Below are 21,218 nucleotides of genomic sequence, written 5' to 3' on the forward strand. Positions count from 1 at the left end.
TCTGCTCCATCCTTTCCCGGGCAGGTGCATCAAAGCTGATGAAGAGTTAGCGAGTGGCTCACAGTGGTTGTGGGAATATGGAGCTACTTTGTATTTCAGCAAACACGGGAGGAATGGGGTTGGGAAGTGATGTGGTGGCTTGACCTAACCATTCACTTTTATCACAAAGCAGGACTCCAAAGCTGATCTGCATCTGTTACATTCTGGAGAGAGATCCAGGCAGATGACATGAACTTCACCACCAACCACCACCACCCGCCTCCCTGCAAACCAGGACCATAAACCAACCAGTGGGGACGATGAGCCAGCTATACGGTCATTCCGTTAGAGCCGGTGAGCTCAGGGCACAATCGAATTCCTCAAGGAGAGGATCACACTATTGCCCAAACGAAATTGCCCTACTTTACACCCCCCCCTTCGGGTTCTGGGTTCCCTTGGAATTATTTTTTAAGCAGAGTGTTCGGAGAGTGTTTGTTTTCTAAGACAAAAATGCTATAATCTTTAATAGCCACTACATTACTTTTTATAAAAGACCCTTCTCGATGAGAATTAAAAAATAAAAATAAAGCCACTACTACCTGGGGGCTAATCTAAATTGCAAGGTAGGTTAGACACTGCTTCACATCAGTGGGAAAACAGGTACATTTACGAATTGTGCCTATTCATGGCCCCAAAGGAGAACCCAGTTTTAGACAAAGAGATTGTTTTTTAAAGCTGCATCCTCCTGTTGCCCTTCCCAGCTGTATCTGGCTAAGGGAGCATCTCAAGCGTTTCCTTTTCAGGTACCGATGGTTTTCTCGGAGGCACTTTCGTTTCTAATAAGGTTTTCTCTGCCCTCTAGTGGTTGTTTTGTTTCTGGCACTGGAACCCAGGTCATGCACAATTAGGGAGCAGAATTTCCCCCCAGCGGGGTTGCTGAGCCCTCCCTGTAGGGCTGGCCATGGCTTCTGGGGTGCCTTCTGAAAGGTCTAGGGTGACTTCACCTCCCATTCTGCAAAGACAGGTTCAGACTTTGTTTTTCCAGCCACTTTTCCCGTGTTCTCCAGCACGGGGCTGTGTGAAAGTGTGCCTCATTTAGACCACATTTGATAGTTGATTATAAGAACTGGTGATCTCCATTCGACACGTAACAAAGAAGCTTCAAAATGCACTCCTCTGGTGAACAGAAGGAGTTGTGTCTGTTTTTAAGGTCTTTTGGGGGGCCCTTTCTTCCTGTTTCCAAGTCCAGCCAACTCAGTAGGAAGGAATCAGGCTTTCAAAACGCCCAGGGGATTCGGAAGGTACTTCTGAGAGGTAACCGCTGTGGCTGCGGGGTTGAGGCAGACGGCTTTGGGTACAGCTGCCAGGCCCTCGCCGTGCCTTCTGTACAGTTTGATCCCCGGTAATTACTGGAAATGACGCCACCTCTTCTTAATTAACCCCTCTGACACAAACAGAAGGTGTGCTTCCCCGGTGAGCTTCCTCCAGAGGACGGCGTGGAGACGGAAAGGCTCCGGTCGCCCTGCCCTCTTGCCTCTATTCGCCCGTCCTCCAGGGATGGAAATGAGGAGACGGATCAGTTCACACGGGCGTTTCACGTTCATCTAAGAAGGAAAGCTATCCCTTGCTTATAGGGGGATGGAACAGAGTCAGCTCTCAATAGAGAGGCCGGAGGAAAAAGCCGCATGATATGTAACAAAATGTATCCCGTGCAGTTAAGGTGGGGCCACCAAGACCATCTTTTCCATAATTTTCATGTTTTCTTTTTCTTTTTTTTCTTTCTTTTTCTTTTTTTTTTTTTTTTTTTTTTTGTCTTTTTAGGGCCGCAACTGCAGCACATGGAAGTTCCCAGCCTAGGGGTCCAATCGGAGCTGTAGCTGCTGGCCTAGGCCACAGCCACAGCAACATGGGATCCTGCTGCATCTGTGACCTACGACGCAGCTCACAGCAACACCAGATCCTTAACCCACTGAGTGAGGCCAAGGATCAAATCCACATCCTCATGGATCCTAGTCGGGTTCCTTACCCCTGAGCCACAATGGGAACTCCTAATTTTTATATCATATTTTCAAACAAGTGTTGTTTTCAATGTTTATATTGTGAAATAGATCATACACACACACACAAATGCACACATAGTATACACAGTTTACTATTAAATAATGAAAACAAATGCCCTTGTCCCCTTTCCTTTGTATTTTACAAAGTAGTGTTTAAAGTCCTTTTCTAACAGCATGTTAAGAGAATTCTCTTTGCTACATATCCTTAGATACTTATTATCCAACTTTTAAACACGTACACATCTGATAGAAGTGAAATGGCAGCTCGCTGCAGTTCAATTTTGCATTCCTCTGAATTCTAACGAACGAAGCAGCTTTCCACACCTCTGTTGGCCATTCATGCTACTTCTGGAAGTATCTAGCTTATTGTTCCTACTAAGTTTTCTTTTTACCTTCTTGTAAGAGTTTTGAATATATGCTGGATATGTAGGGTCAGCTGTTCATATAGCGCCAAAGTCTTTGGCAGACAGCCTTCAAAGACGGGTTGAGATTTGTCTTTTTGCTCTCTTTATGGTGCATTTTGATGAATAGCAGCTCTTAATTTTTTATGTCGTTAGATATATGAATACCTTATTTACGGTTTGCGTTTCTGTGGCTTATTTAATGTGCATCCAGTTATCAAAAATGTAGCCACTACATTTGGGGACTCTTGCATTTCATCAGCTAGTGTTACCCTAATCAATATGGAAATTGGTACCTTGAAGTAGGAAGCTACCTCGACAAAATTCTAAACCCGCAGCGCTGGCCTGGCGCATTGGCAGCAGGCAGCAAGGAAGAACAAAGCAAGACCGAGTGCAGAGAGCTGTGGGATGTGGCAGCATAAACGTGTGCCTGCTGTAATTTTCAAAGCAGATCAAGTGCCTAGTAGATGTGTAACCCTGCAAAAAGTAGTTGGAAGCAGCCAGAAATGCTAGTATGTGTAGGTTTCTACTGCTGCTTATAGCAAGGTGGGAGAAGAGAAAGATGAGTCCCAGCGAGAGGTGGTCGGTTTGAGAGGAGAAATGGAAAGGAATGGAAAGAGTCCAGAAATTTAGTTTCAAAGATGGGCAAAGCTGAATGCTTCTGCCCTCTAAACCGGGATTTAAAAATTAGAATGAAAAGGACTTTGAGAAATGAAAGTCCATTAGGAAATCTTAGTTACAGGAAGGGATGAGAATGTGTGCCCAAGATCAAATTAAGGTTCTTTTTTTTTTTTTTCAACTCAAGGTTATCTCATGAGATGGCCCCCAGATATCTGCCACTGCAGTGAAAGAGGTAACTGTGGGAGGTGAGGAGCGAAAAGCAAAGATATGGATCAGAGAGAGAATTTTTGTGTATGGGGAAGCCCTGATGTGGTTATTTATACACGGAATTTTCTGGAAGCAGATAGATGAGATGCCCGCTCAGTACCTATGAGAAATGCTCTTGCCAATTACACAGCAGCCTGTCTTTAAAAAGCCTGTGACTACTGAATAGCCTCATGCACCTAAACTTGCCCCAGGAGACAGACAGTTGGCCATAAAGATGGAGCCCCCTCAAAGAGGACGTACTCCTTCAGCCCATTTCAGATGGAGCCTTAGGGTAGCAGCCCCCCCCCCCAAGGGTGGTCCCCAAAGCAGCAGCCTCACCACTACCTGGGAACTTCTTAGAAATACGAACTATCCAGAAATTCTAGGGAATTCTAGGGATGGAGGCTCTTTGGCTGGGTGGTAGAAAGCCCTCCAGGGGATTCTGATGCTTGCTAAAGCTTGACACCACTGCCTTAGAGGAAAAAGAATCAGGAAGAATCTCCTGGACAATGGAAAGAGAGTTTCTTCTAGAGAACAGAATGGAGTGTAATCAAGAAAATTCCATGGCATCCAGGGCACAGAAGCTTCACGGTGACTGCAGGGTAGAATTCCAGGTTTCCTATGACTGCTGTCTCCTAGTCTTTCCTCTTTCTGAGTTGTAAGCCACTTTGCCTTTTTGTATTGGGGCTGGGACAGTTGCTAGATAACTAGTCTTTTAAGTCCCAAAGAGTCAGATAGTGAGGAACTCCAACCAGACCATTTGGCAAGAACCTTCATCAGTTACTACCAATGGAATGCAAGCAGGGGGGTCAAGGAAAAGGCGAGGGGGTGGGGGGCTATGAAGACTCTAACGCTCTAGTGGCCAAGTCACGAGTTGGGAGGCATTCGGGTCCTTGAAAAAAACCAGCTTCTTCTGACCAGGAATGCCTACACTGATTTTTTTTTTTCTTTTTAGGGCCCCACCTGCAGCATGTGGAAATTCCCAGGCTAGGGGTTGAATCAGAGCTTCAGCCGCCAGCCAATGCCATGGCCACAGCAATGCCATATCCAAGCCACGTCTGTGACCTACACCACAGCTCATGGCAACCCTGGATCCTTAACCCACTGATCCTTAACCCAGGGATCGAACCCACGTCCTCATGTCAGGTTCATAACCTGCTGAGCCACAACAACAGGAACTCCCCCATGCTGATTTTTTAAAGTAAGTAAGGAACTTCTATTTTGCTGAGACAATTTCTGTTGCTTTTATTGTTACAAGAGTGTTTCATGTTTTTTATTCGTAGGTTGTTTTATATTTTAGATGTGTCTCTTTAAAAGAACAAGGATTATACAACTTTAGAGTGTAGGCTGAAAGTACAGATACACTTCAGATTGGAATATCTGTCTTTTCATGTTTACTGTGATAACTGACATATTTGTTGTATTTGTCCATCTTATTGTATGGCTTTGTTTGCCCTGCTTTTATATTTATTTTCCCCTCATCTTTCTTGACTTCATTTGGATTAATCAATATCTATCTATCTATCTATCTATCTATCATAACTCCCAGGTGAACAGAACTGAATCAATTATATCCTTGGTGTAAAACAAATTTTTCATCACTGTTCTATATAAAGGCTTTTTTGTATAATCCATTTGTTTGCTTATTAATATAATAAACACTTGTGACCTCATTACCCAGCTATTTTTTATTTTTTTCTCCATTCTCTTTTTTATCTCCTTCTGAAAGCCGGGTCAGATACAATATTGGGCCGTCTCACTTTCTACTTAAGGCCTCTTTCAAAATTTTCATTTTCTTGTTTCTTTGGGTTGCATTCCAGATAGCTTTTCCTTATTTCATTTCCAATTCATTAATTCTCTTTTTCTGTCTCAAATCTTCGGTTTTTCCTCCCCTTTAAAATTTTTATTTCAATGTTTTATAGCTATAGAAGTCTTTTATAAAAATCTGCTCATTTTATAGACTCACTTTCATCACTCTTCTTCTCAAGACGCTCAATTTTTTAAAGAAAATAAACATTCTGTTTTGCAAGCAGTGTCTGACATTTCTCACACACCAGGTCTTTGACAGTCTCCTTCTCCTAGCCTCCAATTCTGATATATTCCAGCCACTGGGCCGTTCTGATGGCACATCTTGTGATTTATTTTTAATCGTGGTTCTCATTTTCCTTGGAAATGTTACCAAGAGGAATTCTTGGAGACCTAGGTTAAAGTCGTGTTCCCTCCGAGAGGTCTCGCATATGCTTCTGTCAGTTGCCTGGTCGTCCTTCCCATCTGGAAATCACTTTAAATTCAGTTCTCCATTTGAACTTCAATTTTAACATGCAGGTAACAACAAATTTACATGAGCGCTTGATGCCGACTGTGATTTCTCAGGGGAAAATTCATTTTCCTTCTACCCAGTGTCCAAGTAAATGCAGGCAATTTCACATGCTGTTCCTTTCTGCTTCTGGTCTTACTCTTTAACATCCCCCAAACACCGATGTGCAGGACTTTGCAAAGGTCTCCCAGGAGAACCCCTATTTTTGAGCCCCGTACACTACAGCTCTCTCTTATACTTAGGATGAGCATGTGTCACTCCACACAATTTTAAGAATAAAAGTGGGTATGATGAATACTTACACCAGGGCAACGGACATTAACTAGTACTGTCTTAGGTAAAACAGGAGGTATGCTCACCCCCATTCTTCCCAACACAGATATCTTAGGCTCAACACACCAGGATGTTGCAGATGCTATTTGTAAAATTGCTGTTTTGCTGCTTGCTGACCTCTAGTTTCCCATCTTTTTAATTTTTCCCTTGGTGGTTTTCTTTAGTTTCTTACCAGCTCAATGAGCATTTCTATAGGTGTTTGTGAAAATATTTTATGTAGCCATTTTCACTGGTTCCATTTGGAAGGTGGCACAATAGATTTAACCTGGCATGTTACCAGAAACAAGTCGTGTCCCTTGTCTTCAAAGGCAATCCAAAGAGTCAACTTAAGCGTGAATTTTCCACAACCACAAATTGATCAAGCAAGAATTGGGACTAAAAAGCAGGTATTTCTCATTCTAAAAAGGCACGTGTTTGTTATTGTTTTATGTATCATACCTTTTAGCATATTGCTAAGAGCTGGAAACACGATGTGACCATGTCCTGGAGGAGTGAATAATCTCACTAGGGAGAAAGGAAACACATGCACGGATGAGGGAGCATCCAAGTCCTGTACAACCAAGTGCCCAAAGTGCTTCATGAATAAGAAGAAGAATTAGGATTGGGTCTCTTGGGCTGGGTGGTTAGAGAAAAATTCACCAAAGCTGAACTTGAGCAGTGCTTTCATGAGCGGTTAACATTTGGATGGGAGCTTTAAGATTGACTGTTTTAATTCTTTAATATAAAGACTATTTGAGTTGGTTCCTGAGTTTACAGGGCAAAATCAGCACTATTATTTAAACTGTTAGATGGTTTATGTGAATCAGAAAGTGTTTTGCAAGAAGGAGCTAGTTTGCTATTTGATACAGAGAATGCCATTTGTGGTGCACACATAGTTTTTTCTTGGCCTTCATGATGTAAAATTCAGATATTTATAATGTTGTCTCCGATAATGGGATAATACTAAGTATTTAATACCAAATACTGTGATGCTGTTCATCTCCCAGGTGCATTTAAATAGATAAATAGGGCATGTAACCACGTACAATTAAGACCCTAGGACACTTCTGTGAATTTACCACTCAGAACACACTTTAGGGCTGTTGGTGAGAGGGATTTAGATAATAATATATGTTCCTGAAATGCTCCCTTTGGATCAAGCTCTTTAAATAGAACTAGAATAATGATGAACCATAAGGGCGAAAAGAACTTGATAAACGTTTCATTGAGATTTGATGGCAGCACCACATAAATACCCAACCTAATAGGCACATACGAATAATGCGGCTAATCTGTAAGAGAGGCATATCTTTGAAAGCAGAATTGTTTAGTACTAAGGTTTCTATCTCCAGGGTACAGCACAGTGCTTTGCACACAGCAAAGGTTTAGAAGATACGGTGTTAGTTCTCCTGAGGAGAAATTAAAGCTGGTATTGCAATTCTAAACATGCAGGCCATGCACTCCTCTGTGCTATAAAGCCCTGTGTTCAACAAGCAAAGATACGAACTGAATAAATACTATTTTATGCATCTCCATTTAGTTTTCAAATGTTTGTGGAAGGCATTGTGATTAATCCAAAAAGCATCACTTAGAAGCGTTAATGTAGTGTTACTGGGCATTTCCAAAAAGAAAAACAATGTGATCAGGCTATGGGTACATTTTCAAATCATAGAGAACACATTACATGCCATTATCAAATAACATATATTCTTTTTTCTCTCTCTCTCTCTTTTTTTTTTTTTTTTTTGCTTTTTTAGGACCACACCCGTGGCATATGGCGGTTCCCAGGCTAGGGGTCAAATCAGAGCTACGGTTGCCAGCCCATGCCACAACAACAGCAACACAAGATCCAAGCCACATCTGTGACCTACACCACAGCTCATGGCAACGCCGGATCCTTAACCCACTGAGCAATGCCAGGGATTGAACCTACAACCTCATGGTTCCTACTTGGATTTGTTTACACTGTGCCACAACCGAAACTCCCTCAAATCACATATATTCTACATAATATAACATGTAATCATAGAAACAAAAGAAGAAGAAGGAAAGAGAACAACAACTCAAACTCAGTGCTTTAGGTGTACTTCGAAAAATCCCACTTCCCTAAAATCCCAAATTCCCACAAAACAACAAAAACCAGAGAACGCTTCGCTTGCGCAGAAATTAGGAAACAACTCTGGCATCATACTACCAGCCTCTAAGACTTTCTTCTCGATATCAGACAGTTAGAATAAATTGAAAGAAAACACCAGGAATCCTCCCAACCCCTTGGTACAAAGGTGCAAAGCCTGTACCAAGTGGTAGGCCATTAGCAGAGGGCATGTGGAATAACCCAGCTAATCTCCTCCAGTATCCTCCTTGGATACGAAATCCAAGAGCTCTTTTTTTGCTCTTTGCATGAGGATTCCTTTCGAAGCTCCTGGTCTGTTTCAAGGATGTTTCTGAGAGTATTAATTACCAGGCTTTGGAAATTTTCTTATGATCCATGTAGTCTTTATGTTTCTCAAGTGCTTTCTCACCATTTGTTCCTTTGGAAGACCCTGATTCCTACTACAGGCTTTCACCAGTTGCCTCATTATTTGTGGCTGTCCCCTCACTCTGAAAGGTGAGGCGCCAAGAAGCTGAGCTACCATGGCAGGTCATGGCTTCCTGCCTGGCTTCCTGAAGAAAGCAGTTAAAACAGAGCCTAGCGCACGGCTCGTGCTGTGTAAGTTGTATCTGTTGTTGCCAAGTCTCCCATTTCCCTGGAGTAGAATTCGCCAGTATTCTTGCTGGGAAATGTCAGCATGAGCTACCAGTTGTATCAGAGCCAAATGTTCCTATTTGGTATCAGGCACTTTTAGGCTGCCTTTAATGGTATCTGTTGTCCTCGTGTGAAGAATCTTTCTGGCTCAATCTTATCCAAATGAAAAGCTTAGCAGTCTCTTGGCGTGGAAAAGGCAGGAGGCATTCCGTGCGGGTCCCGCACCCTCACCTGCTGTAGATTATCGTAGAGCACAAGGGAGAGGCTCTCCTACAGTTAAAAACAATAAACCCGGGCAAAATATAGGAATCCAATGTTTCCAGGCACCAGACAACAGACAAAGCAACACTGTCAACTCCACAATCACCCCAGACGGCTGTTTAGGCAAGTAATTTCCTGAGTGAATCGCTGAGATCTGGCGTCTAACCAGAGCGCAGAGGTCCCACTGAGCCAAGGAGGCAGATGTCAGCGTATCTCAAATATTAGAAGCAGAGCCCCAACAATGATGAAGTCATGGGGAAGGACGGGGCGGGAATATATGGAGATGCCCCGTGACTCCTGGGCCACGGGCCATGTCGGCAGAGAGAGATCATCTGAGATTAACCACAAAGATGCCGTTACGGTATCAGACATGCCCGTGGTCAACACTGAAGTTCACGCCCAACAAGAGAGGAAAACCTCCCCAATACCCCCTTAGCTCATTTTGCAGAGACAACGGAAAACTGTAGCTTAGGGGTAAGGACCACACCCTCCGGTAAGGGCTCTTCAAGACGTGCTTTGAAAAGAACCCTAAAACCTAGTCTGGACAAAACCAGAGCAGAAACAACTGAGTCCTGCTTCCAAGAAGAGCTTGGAAAACCTGTTCTTAAAAAATTCATTAGAAAACTAACTCAAGATAATTTCAAGGAGTAATGGACATGTGTCCGCTAGAGGAAAAGCCAACAGTCTTCAAGTGACAATAACAGAACCTAGAGTCTCTACAATGATTTATTCACGGTATCTGCATCTAACCTTCCAATGTACAGCAAGCACCTGGCAGGGAGGACTGTGATAAACAACACAATGGAATTCAAACAGCTAAACCCACAGTGTGGAAAATTTCACAGGCCAAACAGTGTGATTTCTTCAGTAAATAAATGCAATAAATAAAGGGAGGATAAACTCTAATGGATTAAAAGAAATTTAACGGACGTATCAACCAAATGTAATACACAGACCCTGTTTGGATCCTGATGCGCCTGGGTCCGTGAAGAAAGCAGCTAAAACAGCCTCGCACATTGCTTGTGCTGTACAAGTTGTATGTAGGCTACTTGTATGATATCAGGTAGAGTATCCTGAGTGGCGTTGCTGGGTGGAGTTTAAGAATTAAGGTTAATTTTAGAACAGGAAGAGATGCTTGACCTCGAGTGTTACATGACCTTGTAGTTATTAACGTCTTGTTCTATTCGGATGTCAGAACCTCAGGGTGGTGGGCAGGGAGGCGGGGGGGGGGGGATGGCCTGCAGTGGCTCAAGAGGACACACACAAGTACTACAGTGGGTTTGGAGGAGAAGCCTGGCAGCAGTAAAGCAAACTCCTCTGAGAAGCTCCTTCTGCAAGGGGGCAGCTCCAGCCCTGCGGATGGCAGGCAAGGCTGTCAACCCCGAAGACTTAAAGAACAAGATGAGGCTCACAGTGAAAGGAAATTCTTCCAAAACTTCTGTCCACACTTACACTATCATGGAAGAAATGCTGGAGAGGCAGCTCCCCTAGATGTTTCTATGCCTTACTTGGCGCATAGAGCGGCGGACCTAAGTTTAGAGCAGAAAGGGTAAAGGGAGTTGAGGGGCAAAGACCTTAACAGAAAAGCCATGGCTAAGAAAGGAGAACGATGTTAGAATTTGAAAAGTGGCCACTGGGAAATGCCTTGTGGATCGTGACAACAAGAGGCAGGGGCTGGAAAGCTATGGAAGCAGAGGAGGCAGGAGAAGTTTATGTTCAAAGAATCAGGCTGAGACTTCCTGAAACCCCGCTCAGTCACTCCACAGAGGGTTGGTAGACACTACGCACCTCTTCGGATGGGTCAGTGCTTCTGAAAAAGAGAGGAAAGAAGGAAGGGGAGGAGAAAAAAAAAAGGAAGGGGAGAAGGAGGTTGGGGGGGAGGAAGGAGTGAGCATCTAACCTTCCAATTTACCGGAGACACGCGGCTTGGAGGACCATGATACACATCGAAACGGAATTCAAGCAGCCACACCCACAATGTGGAAAATTTCATGGGGCAAATAACTTGTTTTTTAATAAATAAATGGCAATAGATTAAATAATTTATTTTATTTAAATAAATAAAAATTAAAATAGGTTAAAATTAAAATAGATAAAATAAATGGCAATAGATTAAAAATTCTAATGGATTAAAAGAAATTTAACAGACTTATCAACCAAATGTAATACACAGACCTTGTTTGGATCCTGATCTGAAACAAACAAACAATTCTTTTGAGGCAACCAGGAGAAAGAAAATGTGGATTAGATATGAGATAACCATTTTTAGGAAACATTTTTTAATCTTGTTTTGGTTTCATCTGTTTTGAAACAAATCAAAGCATTTATAGGCAAGACTAAAAAGTTTTCAAGGATTGGCTTTTGAATATTCTAGCAAAAAAAAGGTGGGAAGGGAAGATGAAGCAAGAATGGTAGGATGTTGATTAGTGGTAAAATTAAGGCACGGGTATATGAGGGCAACTGCTAATTTCTCCAGTCTTGTGATTATCTGAAAATTCCCCTGATGTGAAGTGAAAAGCGAAGTGGAGGAGATACTGTCTACAAAGTTACGAGCAGATGTGTCTAGATTCCCAGCCCACAGGGGCAGAGAGCCTGATTCGGCTTCCAGTCCATGAGCTGTGAGCAGATCGGGCAGCTCCCTCTCTGACAGTCGGTCAGAGCTCTGCTCTTTTGTTCTTATACTTTCCCTACCTCCAACTGGGTGAACTGGGCAAAGGGCATTCGGGTCCCTTTCTAGTCTCCGAAGCACCACCAATCTCTTTTTTGGCCTCAGTTCCAAACTGCATCCTGAAGCACAATTAACCCAGAGCTCTTTACTTTGGAAAAGAAAACTGACCCTTTGAATCGAATTGAGCTTGGCTCTTTGTGATGATATTCTATCAGCAGAACCCTGGAGGGCAGACAGTCACCTGCACTTGACCACACCTACAGGGAACCGGTCAGATAAGAGAAGGACAGAGTTGCTGAATCAGGAAAGGTATTCCAAGGATAAAGGAAAATCATGCACGTTCCCAAGCTAAGGTCGACTATCCAGATAAGAGAAACGTTGAACATGTGAGAAAATGGGACTGAATATTGGAGCAAGTCCCTAAGAGAGCAGAACATGGGCCAGCGACACGGTGGCAAGAATCAGCATCAGAGAGAGAGATGACGTGTTGTTCTCCAAATTGCCGGGAAGAAGGGAAAGGATAAAAGCAGCGACGGAGACAAGCTGAGATTGAGATGGAGACCGAGGTGGCTTTTCTGTGGTGGGTGAAATCTTTGGAATAAGAAACAGAGTGAGAGAGAGAAGGGCAAGGGGCTTGTGCCCAGGGCTAGAATCGCAACAACGGTTTAAAGGCTGCTGTGATCACACTTCGGCGATGGCCCCAGAACCGGGCTGGGCATCGGAGAGGGGGAGGGGAGAGCTACCGAGCTTCTGGGTTCTAAGTGGGCCTTTGATTGCAACTCCATGCTGTGCAGCTGAGCGGATGGCCGAGGCTGGCTCTCTGGTGAAACAGCTCATTCCACATGCGGTAAAAAGGCCCAGAAGGAGACGGCTCCGAAGGGAGTGGATGGAGAAAGCACATCATCCAGGAAAGTTCATGTACTGAGTCACTGCCTTTCTTCTTTCTCCCTCGATGCCGGGAGCTTCCTGACACGCATGCTCACTGAAGCCCAAGTCAGATGTTAGATCCCAGAAGAGCCTGAAAACCATGAAGACTTCCTACAGGATCCTTTCCTCTGTTCAAATCATCTATTCCAGCCTTCTTCTAGAACGGATTCTTAAAATTGTATTTGTTCTGTCAACATGGAGAACATAAGCTTCATGTAAATGTAATGGTGGTAAAGCTGCATTTTTCACAGGAAACTCTTACCAGCCTATCCAGTGATTTAAAATTAGTTTATTAATGGTATCAACACATTTACCAGGGTTTTGACCATCCAGACTAGGCATTTTCTCAAATATTTACATTTAGTGCTAATTAAATACACATAATTCAAAAATAGCTTTAGCTATTATAACAGAGAACACATTTTCAAGAGAGGCACAAATGAGAAGGTATATAAAAGAGAGTTTTTCCCAGAATATGTTCCCGGAGAAATTAAAACAATGTTAGATTTTATTTAACACCCAAAATACACATAATATTGAAAAGTACTTCTGCTCCCCCCCAAAGTGCTCTTTCTTCCCCAGGACATGCCAATAATGACCAGTACAAATTGATAATTTTTACAAATTCAATAACAGCTTTTAAAAGAACCTACAACAATGGATAAAAATATCTGGCAGGTGTTCCTTTTAGGTATATTCGCATGGACATCGTTGAATTGTCTCGGGTGTATCGTACTGGCCAGCTTTAGTCTACAAAATTGACTAAGGCCTGGTGAAAAACACAGTTTAATAATCACAAAGTTTGAAAAAATTGTAAAGATATGAAATTTTTTAAAAAGCAAGTATTGGAGTTCCCGTCGTGGCACAGTGGTTAACGAATCCGACTAGGAACCATGAGGTTGTGGGTTCGGTCCCTGCCCTTGCTCAGTGGGTTAACGATCCGGCGTTGCCGTGAGCGGTGGTGTAGGTTGCAGACGCGGCTCGGATCCCGCGTTGCTGTGGCTCTGGCGTAGGCCGGTGGCTACAGCTCCGATTCAACCCCTAGCCTGGGAACCTCCATATGCCGCGGGAGCGGCCCAAGAAATAGCAACAACAACAACAACAACAATAACAAAAAAAAAAAAAAGCAAGTATTGAAAACTATACAAATAATGCCTTGAGTAGTTTTAGGGGCTCAGTACTAACAGACCTCGGTATAAAGAAGCAAGAAGCTACACGTGAAAAGATTGGCTTTCTCTTATCATGGCATTAAATATTGGAGATCTAGGGCTAGCGGGTGAATTTTAATTTACACACTATATACGTGTGTGTGTGTGTAAAACTACATACATATAAAGTTGGTGAGACTAGATGTCACTCAAATGGCCCTGAGTCCCGATGGCTCCTATTCTACATCTGAACACTTGACCGATCTGCATCAATCCCATGCTTACATCTACCCAAGGAAGGATCCCAATAAGCAGATGACAAAGAACTCACAGCAGCCCTGCCCTGGCTTGGGCACACGGCTACCTGAGAGTGCACTGTTTTCCAAGAGTTCCGCTGCGGGAGAGAGTCCGGACTTCTTAGAAGTTACAGAAGAGGTATCCGCATTTCCCTTTGGCTGAGTACAGCAAGTGCTTCAGGGGTTGTTTGACTGACTGATTTTCTTCCCTTGCTCCAGGTTCCCACCTGCTGTGCACCTCACCATCGAGCAGACGGCCTGCTGGAAGTTGTTGCCGACCGCCACATACAGCAACAGGTTGCCAAAGGTGTTGAGGGCGGCCAGCGGTCTAGAAACGATGTACGCCTCGTGGATCTGACTCTCGGTGGAGCAGCTGATGGAAAGCAGGCGAGATTCGATCCGAACGACCCTTAAGATGTGGAAGGGCAAAAAGCATATATAAAACACGAGGAGCAGCAGAATGGTCAGCCTCCGAGCTTTCTGCTTAAGGCAGCTGTGCGTCTGAGGGCCCTGGGTGAGGGTGTAGAGGATCGTCGTATAGCAAAGCGTCACTATCACCAACGGGAGGCAGAACGTGGTCGCCGTCAAAATCAGGTTGTACCATTTGATGGCTGTGAGGTCATCCGAGCTCGTGAGGTCGAGGCAGGCAGACCTGTTGGTCCTGGTGGTCGATGTGATCAGGAAGGTCATGGGCATGACGGCCACCAGCGAAACGATCCACACCACGGCGCAGGCCACCACGGCCCACCGAGTCGTGTGCATGGAAAAGCAGCTCATCGGGTGGATGATGACAACGTAGCGGAAGATGCTGAAACAGGTGAGGAGGAGGATGCTGCTGTACAGGTTGAAATGGAAGCCGAAGCGGATAAACTTGCACATGAAGTCGCCAAAGATCCAGTTCTCGCCGCTGGCGTAGTAGTGAATCAGGAAGGGGAGGCTGGTGAGATAGAGCAGGTCGGTGCAGGCCAGGTTCAGCAGGATGATGGTGCTGCTTCTCCAGGGCCGCATTTTGAAGACGTACGTGGAAATGGCGACTGCGTTCCCGGGAAAGCCCACCAGGAAGATGATGCTATAGATTACAGGGAGGTAGTGCCTCTTGAGTGGGATCTTTTCATCAGTGCAATTTCCAAGAGCGGCTGCATAATCAGGGAAATCAGAAGCATTTACAGAGTCATCTAGCAGCTCGTTCATGGTTGTCTCCTTTCATCTTGCAAGAAAACAAGAGAGTTCAGTTTGGCAATAGGAATCGAGAGAAAGTAACTCGCTGATAAAGAAAAACAGAAGAGGCATCCATGGCAGGGTAATGAAAACAATGATGCACTTTGAAATGAAAATTGCTCTAACGGCCTAAATTTGCCACTTCTTTCTCTTTAATCTCCAAAGAAACCTTGTAAAGAAGAAATTGAATTTCTAAGAAAATGACTGTAAGGCAAGTTACTAAAGACATCTAACAATAATATCAAAATTAAATTACCATGAGAATTAAAATGAAGGAATGGGGGGGGATACCCCACATATAGCTGCAGAAAACAATTTGGCCAGGTTGCTTTTGGGGTGAGCTCTAGGGTACCACCATTAGAAACCCAACAATGAGACAAGACGCATCATGAATCATGCATGAGGCACCTCACCATCACGACCGCTGAGAGGTATTTCTTATTATTTCTATTTTATAGAAGAGATGAAAACCGCAACCTGTCTCTGGTAACACAGCCTAGTGAGACAGCTGGGATTCGAACCTGTGTTTTTCTGACTTGTGATCCATTCTCTTTCCACCTTGCCTCACTGTGCTGCCTCTCCCTCTGCAGCACCCAACTGAAGGGTGGAAGAGGAAGTGAAAGGCGTGGAAAGATGGAATACCAGACATTTTAAAATTGAAGACCTCATACATTCCAACACTATAGGTCTGGCAGATTTCATTTGCAAATTTCAGCCCTCCCAGCTCATTTGAGTTGCTACTGTAACCTGCTCCTGTTGTGGGGGGGGAGGGTGTTGGCAGGGAGAGGAGGAGCCACAGCTTCACGCAGGGTAAACAGTTAGGGCTCTATGGCCACACAGGCCTGACTCTGGTTCTGTCTAGCCAGTAGGTAGTTGTGTGTCTCTAAGCAAGTTGCTTAGGTCTGAGAGGAGTGAGATTTTAACTTTCTTCTTGCTTACTGGAGTTTTCTAAAATTTTGACTGTAAATTTCTGCATGAAGATAATTTAAAAGAAGACGCACTCACAATTAGCTCATTATTCGGATGTAAATAGCTGTTGGTAAAATGCATCCACTTACTTATTTAAGGAGTGCCCACTGTGTCTTAATTAGGCCCTCTGCCAGGTCCTAAAGATACAAAACGAATAACACACACAGATGTACAAGCCACTATCACAGGCTACTTGGGGAGATGGACAGAGGAATTATTTTAACAAAATAAAACTCTACCTCGTGGAACTATCGATATATCAAAAAAGACAAGAAAAGCTCTTTGAGCACTACTGGGACAAAATAAGTGCTAAATAAATGTTAGGTGGTTGTTAACCAGAGTCCTCTGATAGATGAATAGTACAAGGCTACTGATATTACTAAGAAGGGAGGGAACAGCCACCTGGAGAACGGGAGGGGGCACTAAAGGAATGTCATTAGGAGGGAACATTTAAGCAGAAACTAGCAAGAGAGAGAGAAGGTGCTCCAGGCAAAAGGAGTAGCATGTGCAAAGGCCCTGGGGTCTGACAGAGTTCAAGAGGTTTCAAGAGAAATGTCAGAATGCATTTAAACATGTATAGTTTCTGAATGTTCAGGGTTAGGAAACCTGCCGGGCACTGAGACCTGGGAGAGGTGACGAGGGCAGCAATCAGGAGCCTCATGGGAGAGGCCGGTGCTACCTGGGGCCACGGATTCTTGACCAAGAGTGAATGTGTCTCTCCCTGTCCAATTCATTTACTCTCACTGGCAATGCTCTTTGTAGAACTACCACTGACACAGAACCAGGGGTGACAGGAGTCAGGCCCTGCTGACCAGCCAGGGTGCTGTGAGGCCAGGAGATCACAGTGGGTAGCCTTTTTCTTGGCCAAAAGCCACAATGGGCTCATGCATGGGTAGAAGGCAGTCATTGGAACCCAAAAGTAAATGGTCGCAGTCAGGGAGTCTCTGAAGCAGCACTTCCTGAAGTCTGTTTTCAGCAAGTCAAGATGCAAGAAGACCATGCCGCCTGGCTGTCTGCTCCTTGAAAGCAGAAACAGGAAGTCACCTCGCAGGGCAGGGGCCCACACACAGAGGGCCTCAATAGGCACGTGCTGAATGAAAGAATCAGAAGTAACATCAGCACAATTTACCTTGGGCTGAAGAGCTAGTGAACCAGCCACTGCTACCCAAAAGAAAAAACAAGTCTGGTTCCTTAATGGCTTTTCAAGTAAAAAGCAAAATTAATTTTCTGTCTTTGCCAATAACCCCCTGCCGTGTTATGGGGTCGTTTTAAACCGCCCTCATATCAGGAAAAGGCAGGTTGTCGGGAGAAGCAACCACCTTATTGTTTTGAAAAGCAACAGTGCAAGTTGGGATTTACCGAAGACTGGCTGGCCAAGTGCAAGGGGGGAGGAACCGACTAAGAAATGTCACCCCTCTCCCCTAAACCTCCCTGAGAGTTTGAGTTGACAAAACACAGGTGAAGTTAAGAACAGGAGAGAAACGCTGATCGAGGCTGTGAGCCATGTAGAATGAGGCAGTTTCTTTCCTCGTCTGTCCCAGAGTCCTGCGTAACTCATCGCCGCCCCCAGAGCCCCAGATGCCCACAAAGGAGGCATTTCCATCCAAAGGACAGCAGGGAATCACGTGGCGTATTCCCTACGCTTTGCCACGACAGTGGATCTCAATCACACGAGGAATACAGACCTCCCAGGACCTTGGGACTCTTTCTAAACCAGAAATAATGATCTACTAAGCTTCAGCCTGACCAGAAGGACAGGTCTTAACCGAACTAGATGCCACACCAAGAAAAGCAAGCACCAACATCTTGGGAGCTTTGTTATAACGGAAAAAGCTTATCACTGCAGCCTCTACTCTTTTTTTTTTTTTCTTTTTCTCTCTGAAATTGGGAAGAGACTGTGATTGTGTGAGGCTAGCTGCAGGATGTCAGTGTTTTGGGAATGCACAGCCCAGGAGCGCTATCCTAATGGCCAGCCGCCCATGAACTTCACAGACTGAGGGTTCCAAGCTTCTGTGGCTAAAGAAGACCAGACCAGACATGGTATCTACTCAAGGCGCAGCATCTGCTACCTGACGTCCACCCAGGGTTCTTACCCACTTGGGGGGAACAGTCAAGTGGGATTAATGACGCAATGTGAATCTTCTAGGGTATCTGAATTTTGTAGCAAACGCCCTACCTGGCAACCCCACCTCCAACTCCACTGCAGCTCCCCCCTCCACACTCCCTGGGTTTTTCTGGTGCTGCTCTAAGCGAATGTCATTCTCCACCCCTTTACCCAAGTTGCCGAGGACCAGGGAGGTGGAATCTTGAAACACTGCTGCTCTCACCTTCCCTCGGAGTCCTCGGAAACTCCACAGCTGATGCTGCATGTGGTTACCAAGAAGAAGCTTGGACGGACCTTTCATTCGCGAAGATTCATCTGGGCGTCCGCACCCACCTGTCTGTAAGCTAATGTAACCCTGTACCGGTGGAAAACAGACCAGTGCTTACTGCGGACAGGTTTGTGCAGATGGTGAATGCTGTCCTCCCTGAATCCAGAAGGACTCTGCCCTCTCCCCAACTCTTCCGTCGAACCCAAATTGCGAATACAAATCTGCAACTCAGGTATCCTGACACCTTGCGGAGGGGGCCCAAATCTACGATTTTAGCTATTTGATATTTAATATTCTCCAATTAAATAAAATCTACGAGAATACACAAATGGACACATGATTTTTCCACATGCAATTTGGAGGGTTAGAAGCTATCCTAAATTAGTTCTTAATCGATAGCAAGGAAACAAAGCAACAAGACAAGATAAAGGCGGTTGGGAGGGAAGGTTGCCTGCTGCGGGAGGTCGTGGGGCAGTGTCTTGGGCATCCAGGGTGAGCTAGAGATGCATCCGGACGGCAGAATCTATCCTGTCAGCGATGAAGTCTCTGCCCCCAAAGGCCCCGCAAAGGCCGCACACTTGGAAAACGTACTGATGAAGTCACTAGTCTGGAACATTCCCAGGCATCCCTGAGACCATCTCTGGCCATTCTTGGCTTTTATTTTTCCCCAAGCGCCCCCGCTCCCTGCCAGGATGCGGACTGCAATGCTGCTGCCACAGAGGGAACTTGGGGCCCGAGACTCTGCCTTAGCCTGGTCTTGGAGCAGAGACGTGTCCGGAGGCTCTGCCCCGCCAGGCTCAGAGCGCCTCGCGATCCCATTCCCGGATCAGTGCAGATCCCCAGCACTCTGCGCCTTCCCTCCCGCCCCCGGCGCCCCGCACCCCCTATCGCGGCTCACCTGGCACCCCAGGCGCGGCCACCGTCACCCCCGAGTGGCCGTCGGAGCGAGGCTTCCCCAGGTCGGCGGGATGGTCCGAGCAGAGCCCCGCGCGCCGCCCCTGCCCCTCCCACCGCTCCCAGCGCACGAAGCAGGTGCGCTCTCGGTTCCGCCCAATGGCCAGCATCCCCCTCGCCCACTTTCGTGGCCAGCGCAGGGCAGCAGCTTCCTCTCTGGGGACCTCTGGACATTCTCGAAGACGTTTTGCTGGAAACCGCCCAAAGGGAGTTTTTGTGGAAGGGCAGAAAACAGCCTGGCAGAAGGGTTCCTGCCCTAGGATGGATGGCTGCGGTCCTGTTCTGAGTCCAGAACTAACACCTGCTTAACCACTGTTCAGGGCCTTTTATTTAGTATGGGATGGAAGTGACTTAAATTCTGGCCCTCTAAATTGAAGCCCTCCACTCGAGTGTCTTTTCTCTGTATCTTATTACAGGCCCTGCAGCTGCTCAGCAAGGCCATGTAAAAAACAGTTTGTAATTGTGGGAAGAGCACCTGGCCAGTCTCCAGATGTGGGACCCAGTCCTCCGGCCATAATGCTGTCCCTTCCCTGAAACGTGGCCCCTTCAAGCAAGAGAGTTGGGCTCTGAATCGCTGGACTCTGAGCTCCCTGGCAGCATCAAAGGGGAGGGACCTGCATTGCCTAATGGGGAGGTGGGGAGGAAGCCCCTTCTGTGCTCCAGGGTGGCTGTGCATCAAGTGCCCCTTCTGCACTTCCGTGCTCATTAAAACAACGCGTCCACCTTCCAGGCAGGCCGGCCTGCAGGACGAGGATGGTGAACTGGGCATCCCAGAGCCCAACTGAGGAGGTCCACCCTGACGGTTGGACAATGCTCTATTTTAGATACTTTTATTAGTATGCTGGTCATTATCATTATTTGAGTCCCTGCCTCTCTCAGGAAAGGTTTTGCATTCCGAGAAAACTCCTTCTCCAATTTTACTCCTTTCAGTCACTTCCTCAATTCCTCACTTGGAATTCTTTGGTCCTCTTTTGTTCCAATCCGTCCACACATTCATTCCACAGACATTTGCTGCTCGACTGTTCTGGGCTGGGCACTGGGAGCTAAAGAAGAGTAAGATTTGATCTCTGCCCTGCAGGAACTCATATTCCTGAGCAAAATCAAAATGAATTTCAAAAGTGATTCTGGTTTGATTCCGGTAAATAAGCGCTCTGTGAGGGAACATGATTCAATTGTAAGAGAAAGTGAGGTCAAGAAAAGCTTTCCGGAGTAAAAGACATTTATACATTTTTCCCTTGGTGATCAAGCTTTCCAGATCAAGAGGAAATGGCTTAAAGCGATTATTTAAAAACAAGTACTTGGTCTTAGACTTTTAGACATGGAAGGGACATTTTAAAACACGCAGTCCTTGGAATGTCAAATGGTGCAACTACATCATACTGCAAATAGTAAAACGGTTCATCAAAAATTAAAAACCAATTATGATCCAGCAATTCCACTCTGAGTGTATTCCCCAAAGAACCAAAAACAGGAATTCAAAGAGAGATTTGTACATCCATGTTCATAGCAGCATTATTCACAATAGTCAAAATGTGGGAGCAACCCCCCAATGCCCAAAGGTGGATGAATGGATAAATAAAATGCAGGATGTACACATAATGAACTATTATTCAGTCTTAGAAAGGAAGGACATTCTGACACATGCTACAACATGGGAGAATCTTGAGGACCTTATGCTCAGTGACATAAACCACTTACAAGAGGACAAACACTGTATGATTCT

General features: G+C 45.2%; 1 protein-coding gene across 1 annotated transcript; it reads right to left on the reverse strand.

Moving 5' to 3' along the window:
- Positions 1-14,159: 14,159 nt before the first annotated feature.
- Positions 14,160-15,173, reverse strand: OXGR1 (oxoglutarate receptor 1). The gene has a single exon (XM_047755718.1). It carries the CDS (start codon positions 15,171-15,173, stop codon positions 14,160-14,162), a length of 1,014 nt encoding a protein of 337 aa, XP_047611674.1.
- Positions 15,174-21,218: the final 6,045 nt, after the last annotated feature.

This window comes from Phacochoerus africanus, chromosome 13 (assembly GCF_016906955.1).
Source record: "Phacochoerus africanus isolate WHEZ1 chromosome 13, ROS_Pafr_v1, whole genome shotgun sequence".
NCBI classification, from domain to species: domain Eukaryota; kingdom Metazoa; phylum Chordata; class Mammalia; order Artiodactyla; family Suidae; genus Phacochoerus; species Phacochoerus africanus.

What these genes read in the sequence shown, in the direction of transcription:
- OXGR1 (XM_047755718.1), bottom strand. Translation starts at nt 15,173, where the DNA reads ATGAACGAGCTGCTAGATGACTCTGTAAATGCTTCTGATTTCCCTGAT.